Raw genomic sequence first — 6,515 nt, forward strand, 5'->3', positions numbered from 1 at the left:
CTTTTCAATCTGTTGAGATTTTGCCTCCCAGCAGTTGCCCTCAGTTTGGCTCAAATAATCTCATAAAAATTCTCTACAGATTTAAGCATTTCCTAAATTGATAAACCAGAAAATACCAGTGAGCAGAGTGTGCATAGGAGGCAGTAGCCAGGACACATCAGAGACTGCCCGCACCGCCCACACCGTATCCGCCCCTTGTGCGCAAGTGCAGCCATCCAGCGAACAGCACTCTGTCATCAGACCCCGCCCCTCCACCTCACCCCGCCCCCCCAGACCGGAAGGAGTTCTCAGAGCTTCCAGTTCTCAGTGGCCTTATGGTTACCTCGGTGATGTCTTGGGTTCGAGCTGCTCCTCTGGTCCCAGGCAGTGGAAAGGAGGAGGAAGTGTTTGACGAGGAAGCGGACGAGTCACTTCTGGTGCAGCGAGAATGGCAGAGCCACATGCGGAGACGAGTCAAAGTAAAGCTGTCTGGAGGGCGCGGAGCGGGGTGGTCCCTTGGTATGCCGGGTTATGGCGAGGGAGGCGGGATTGTGATGAGGTTCCACGGTAGATTGAGGCCTTCGCGGTCCCTGCCGCCGGCGCGACCTGCCTTCGAGTTGCTGCCCAACACAGACTGCATCCTCTTAAGGTTACCCAGTGGGTTGCCGAAAGCCTGTGAAACCACCGGGCGCTTTCCGCGAGAGCCGGCGGAGTGGGATAGACAGGTCCCACCAAAGTAAACTGTCTAAACTTTGAAGAGATTGCAGTTCGGTGGGGGATGGTAGGGAAGGGAGTGGAGTGGAAATGTGTGCACTTACTATACTAATTATGACTATCAGAGGATTTGTTCAGTTTACAGGGTTGCTTGAATCCGTGGAAGTTAGGGGCGGTAGTAATCAATGTATGTGGAAGAAGTGGATGTAAGAATGTTGTCAAAGGGCAATAAGCGAAAGCTAATATGGAATACTGGTGGCTAGGTAAGGAAGTATTAAAGTTGGTTTCTTTTTTGTTAGGTGTGCCTTATCCATCTCTAATTTGTCTCTTCATTGAGATTAAGCTTAATACCACACACCCAATTTCCAAGTAGCACTCAAAGCTTAGTTCGGGGCCAAATGGTGAGGTCCACTTTCACTTAAAAAATGGTTCACTTGCCAACCATTAAATTGCCCTAAATCTGCTTTTGTTTAATGTTTCAGTAAAATAATTGTTTAGCCCACAACCATGTTGTCAATTCCAGAAATGCTGTGTGTGAAGCTAGGGTATCTTTTGATTGACCATCTTTTGAGCATTATGGCATCAAAGGAGATTCAGTACAAAAAAAAATCCCTGTCCACACTGAATTTGCAGGTTGGTTGAATTTAGGTATCAAGCAAAATTTCTAAAGCCAGATTTCTTATTTTCCTTTTGCTAAACCAATTTCTTCTTTCCCTACTTCAGTTAATTATTCTGAGACTTGATAACTCTGTTTACTGCCTTGCCTCCTCTTTACCCACACCAATCCAATCAGTTGCACAGAGCCAGGCATATAATTCTCCCTGAATCCTTACTATGAAGCCTTTGCTAACACAGGACTTTTAATGGGATAAAGCAGTACTACATTTTTATGAGAATTACAGTCTACTTTGTGTGGCTATGCTGTATGTTTTTAGATTCATTATGTTAACACAGGAAAGGCTTGTCTTCATTGATTTTCTAAATTAGTTTTATGACTTTCTAGAAAAACCTACAGTAATCCACTTGATGTTAGTTATAGCTGCAGTTCTTCATTACTTATTTTCAGGAAGGCTATAGAGATGGACTAGAGGCTGGCAAAGCAGTTACTCTTCAACAAGGCTTCAATCAAGGTTATAAAGAAGGTGCAGAAATCATTATGAACTATGGACAACTCAGAGGAACTTTGAGGTAATTTTTAAAATTTAAATGCTGAGTCATTTTATCCTCAGTACTACCAGAGGATTTTTTTTAAAAAGTAGTATGTAAAAATAAAGTGTTTAAACTAAAAGGCTTTTCCTACTGTTAAATCCACAAGAGTGCTGCAAAGCATTAGAATAATAATATTGCCTTCAAAAAGTCAAGATCATCAGCTCATTCACTTAATATATGAGCTAGATGTCCTTTATAGCAAAGAAAAGATAGGAAGGTGTTTGGGGTTTTTTGTTTGGTTGGTTTTTGTTTGTTTGGTTTTAGTTTTTTGTTTTGCTGCCTGAATTATCAACAGTCTATATTTCAAAGTAATTTAAAAGATCCTCAGGGTCTAAATAAAGCTTTTAGTCTTGTACATGTGGCAGAACACAGCACAGGAGAATTCTAGACTAGAAGTACATGATGAAAATTATAACTGGTAATACAGAGAAAAATGATCCCATTTACTTGTGTCCTGAACATTAAGTACCTCTCCAGACTCCATAGCAATAATGGCATGTTTCTGAGCCAAGTACTGAAATGGCACATGAAGCAAGGAACATGATGGGGTTGTACTCTTTAATACTCCATACCTTTTAAAAGACCCTCTATAGAGAAAATGGTGCAAAGAATCACTGATTTTTTAAAAGGGTAGAAAATAAAAGTTATCAAAACAAAAAAAAATCTTGTGTTAAAGGTTTTAGAAAATGCAATGGTCAGGAATAGAAATTTGCACTCTACTACTATAGGAAAATGATCGTATTCATCTTCACATCAAGTTAAATTAATCTCTTATAAGCTTAGAAAGTTATTGCTAAATCTTTTATATCACTGGATTCCATTTTTTTTAACCCTCACCCGAGAATGTTTATTGATTTTTTAGAGAGAGAGGAAGGGGAGAGAGAGAGTGAAACATTGATGTAATAGAGAAACATTGATCAGTTGCCTCCAATAAGCACCCCAATCAGGGATACAACCCGCAACCTAGATATGTGCCCTGACTGGGAATAGAACCCGTAAACCTTTTGATATACGGGATGACACTTCAACCAACTGAACCAACTGGCCAGGTCAAAACATTACATTTCACAACAACTATTTTATGACAGGATTATCTGAACAATCTGAAATTTTTAAAAAAAAGTACTGTCTGTATTAGAATAGTAAAGAAAAATATTTATTAGGACTAGAAGAATTTTTACCTTCTTCAAGAAAATTGTTAGTTAGCTCAGCAAACAGTGTCTACTTATAACAAAGTTGGAAATGTAAAGTCACCTAAAAGCTTTTTTTTCTAACCTTCAGTTTTGATGGCAAGCAACTACTGTATATGATTAGAACAATGGTTTTCAACTTTGGCTGCACCTTGATATCAGCCAGATTGCTATGCAGCTCTAAAAAATAACACCTCTAGAGATTATGATTTAATTATTCTGGGGTATGACAGACCTTGATAGTTTTAAGAGCTCTCAGGTGATTTTAATGTGCATCCAAGTTGAAGAATGACTTGTTTAGAAGCTGTTTGCTGTCCTTAAAGGAGAAACTAATTTTTCTGATCTGTCTTTTTCTGAGTTGTATCCCTCAGAAGCTCCACAGCCACAGGGGAACATCTAAAATGAGGAAGAGCGGATGCGGAGCTGTGAAGGGGTGGTTATGTATTAGAACAGTTTATATGATTAAGCCCAATTGTTTAATTTCTATTGAAAGATAATATCCTTATATTTTTTAATCCTATTTACCATTATTACTTTTCTGATTTTGACTTGCATTCTTATTATTAATTTGGTTTGCATGCTGTTATCTAGAAAAGAAACATACAAGGTAGAAAGGAAACATCAAAAATTCTAAAAGCCTATGGTTGTTTAATTTTTTTCTTATTTAACTCTTGTTTATATTTTCATTCAGTGCTTTGCTCTCCTGGTGTCACCTTCATGATACTAGTTCAGCTTTGATCAGTAAAATAAATAATCTTCTGGATGCAGTTGACCAGTGCGAAGAGCATGTGCTCAGACATCTGAAATCAGTCACCCCACAGCCCCATGTTGTCAATTTATTGGACTCCATTCAGGATATGGACCTTTGTCATGTAGTTCCAGCTGACAAAAAGATTGATGAAGCTAAGGATGAAAGACCCTGTGAAAATAATTCTGAGTTTAACAAAAACTGTAGCAAGAGTCTTAGCTGGGTAGATTGTTCATCTTCAGAATGTTGTGGAACATGGGAGCATGCACATTCTGAAAATCCAAGCCTCACTTGGATTTTAGAACAGACAGCCAGTTTAGTAAAACAGCTTGGAGTATCAGTAGACATATTACAGTACCTCAAGCAACTTTGAAAATTATCTTCTTTTCTAATGAAAATAATGTTCAGAACATTCCTCAGAGCATTTTGTCTGTTAACAAGTTTACTAAAATTTGTACTGGTATCTACATTGAACACTTCACTATCCTTCATGGAAATTTGAAACATGTTCAGAATTAACACTATTAAATGCAATATAAGCCTTTTTTCTCTATCACTGGTAATTTTTTTATAGGTTAAGATATTCTCATAAATTCCGTTGGTCATTGTCATTTTCAAATTTCTGATTAAAACCAAGTATTTTCGAACTCATTAGCAAAAATGAATCAAACATTTTGTAAGGACCTAACCCTACTTTCTGTTCTGTCACTATCACTTGGTTAGGACCTCATCTCCAACTAATCAAACCAAAGTTACCAAAAACAATAGCTAACATTGTAAATGTATATACATATATATATGGATATGTTGATAATATATTGAAATTAAGAGGCTATAAGTGTTAGAAACTGAAGAAATGTTTATAATGATCAAAAACATACTACACACATTAAAATTAGTTTGTTTCATATTAAGTAAAAGTAAAAACTACACAGTTGTTGTTGTTTTCAATTTTATTTTAATCATTGTTCAAGTAGAGTTTCCTCCCTTTTACTCCCATTCCAGCCCACTCTCCCCACTTCCCTTCCATTACCACCCTCCCCCTCGCTTTTGTCCATGTGTCCTTTAAATTTGTTCCTGTAAACCCTTCCTATTCTCCCCTGAAATTCCCTCTTCTCTCCCCTCTGGTCACTGTCAGTCTGTCCCCTATTTCAGTGTCTTTGGTTATATTTTGCTTGTTTCTTTGCTTTGTTGTTTAGGTTCCTGTTAAAGGTGAGATCATATGGTATTTGTCTTTCACTGCCTGGCTTGTTTCACTTAGCATAATGCTTTCCAGCTCCATCCATGCTGTTGCAAAGTGTAGGAGCTCCTTCTTTCTTTCTGCTGCATAGAATTCCATTGTGTAAATGTACCATAGTTTTTTGATCCATTCATTTACTGATGGGCATCTTGGTTGCTTCCAGCACCTAGCTATTGTAAATTGTGCTGCTATGAACATTGGGGTGCAAAGGTTCTTTTGTATTGGTGTTTCAGTGTTCTTAGGATATAGTCCCAGCAGTGGAATTGCAGGGTCAAAAGGCAGATCCACTTTTAGTTTTCTGAGGAAGTTCCATACTGCTTTCCATAGTGGTTGTACCAGTCTGCAGTCCCACCAACAGTGCACTAGGGTCCCCTTTTCTCCACAACTTCTCCAACACTTGTTTGTTGTTTGTTTATGATGGCCATTCTGACTGGTGTGAAGTGGTATCTCATTGTGGTTTTAATTTGCATCTCTCTGATAGCTAGCGATATTCAACATTGTTTCATGTGTCTTTGGATTTTCTGTATGTCCTCCTTGGAGAAGTGTCTGTTCAAGTCCTTTGCCCATTTTTTAATTGAGTTCCTTGTCTTCTTAGAGTGTAGTCGTGTAAGTTCTTTCTATATTTTGGAGATTAAACCCTTGTCTGAGGTATCATTGGCAAATATGTTTTCCCATATAGTTGGTTCTCTTTATTTTGATACTGTTTTCTTTAGCTGTGCAAAAGCTTTTCATTTTGATGAGGTCCCATTTGTTTATTCTTTCCTTTATGTCCCTTGCTCTAGGAGACATGTCAGTAAAAAAGTTTCTGTGTGAAATATCTGAGATTTTCCTACCTACGTTCTCCTCTAGGACTTTAATGGTGTCATGGTTTATATTTACGTCTTTTATCCACCTTGAATTTATTTTTGTATAAGGTGTAAGTTGGTGCTTGAGTTTCATTTTTTTGCACGTAGCTGTCCAGTTCTCCCAGCACCATTTGTTGAAGAGGCTATTTTTATTCCATTTTATGTTGCTGCCTCCTTTGTCAAATATTAATTGACCATAGAGACTTGGGTTTATTTCTTGGCTCTCTGTTCTGTTCCATTGGTCCATGTGCCTGTTTTTATGCCAGTACCAGGCTGTTTTGATTACAGTGGCCTTGTAGTATAGTTTAGTGTCAGGTATTGTGATCCCTCCTACTTTACTCTTCTTTCTCAAAATTGAAGCAGCTATTCGGGGTCGTTTATGGTTCCATATAAATTTTTGAAGTGTTTGTTCTATGTCTGTGAAATAAGCCATTGGTACTTTAATAAGTATTGCGTTGAATGTGCCAATTGCTTTGGTTAGTATGGACATTTTGATGATATTAATTCTTCCAATCCATGAACACGGTATATGTTTCCATTTGTTTGTGTCTTCCTTGATTTCTTTCCTCAGTGTTATGTAGTTTTCTGAA

General features: G+C 37.9%; 1 protein-coding gene across 1 annotated transcript; it reads left to right on the forward strand.

Moving 5' to 3' along the window:
• The first annotated feature begins 289 nt into the window (after window positions 1-289).
• YAE1 (YAE1 maturation factor of ABCE1) lies at window positions 290-4,855 on the forward strand. The gene is made up of 3 exons (XM_045828117.1): window positions 290-458; window positions 1,760-1,881; window positions 3,784-4,855. Exons 1-3 carry the CDS (start codon window positions 315-317, stop codon window positions 4,211-4,213), a joined length of 696 nt encoding a protein of 231 aa, XP_045684073.1. The 5' UTR covers window positions 290-314; the 3' UTR covers window positions 4,214-4,855.
• Window positions 4,856-6,515: the final 1,660 nt, after the last annotated feature.

This window comes from Phyllostomus hastatus, unplaced genomic scaffold (genome assembly GCF_019186645.2).
Source record: "Phyllostomus hastatus isolate PE091 unplaced genomic scaffold, TTU_PhHast_1.1 phas_scaffold_78, whole genome shotgun sequence".
NCBI classification, from domain to species: Eukaryota; Metazoa; Chordata; class Mammalia; order Chiroptera; family Phyllostomidae; genus Phyllostomus; species Phyllostomus hastatus.

What these genes read in the sequence shown, in the direction of transcription:
- YAE1 (XM_045828117.1), top strand. Translation starts at nt 315, where the DNA reads ATGGTTACCTCGGTGATGTCTTGGGTTCGAGCTGCTCCTCTGGTCCCA. An exon ending in ACATGCGGAGACGAGTCAAA is followed by an intron (nt 459 to 1,759) that starts GTAAAGCTGTCT and finishes ACTTATTTTCAG; the next exon opens with GAAGGCTATAGAGATGGACT. An exon ending in CAACTCAGAGGAACTTTGAG is followed by an intron (nt 1,882 to 3,783) that starts GTAATTTTTAAA and finishes ATTTTCATTCAG; the next exon opens with TGCTTTGCTCTCCTGGTGTC.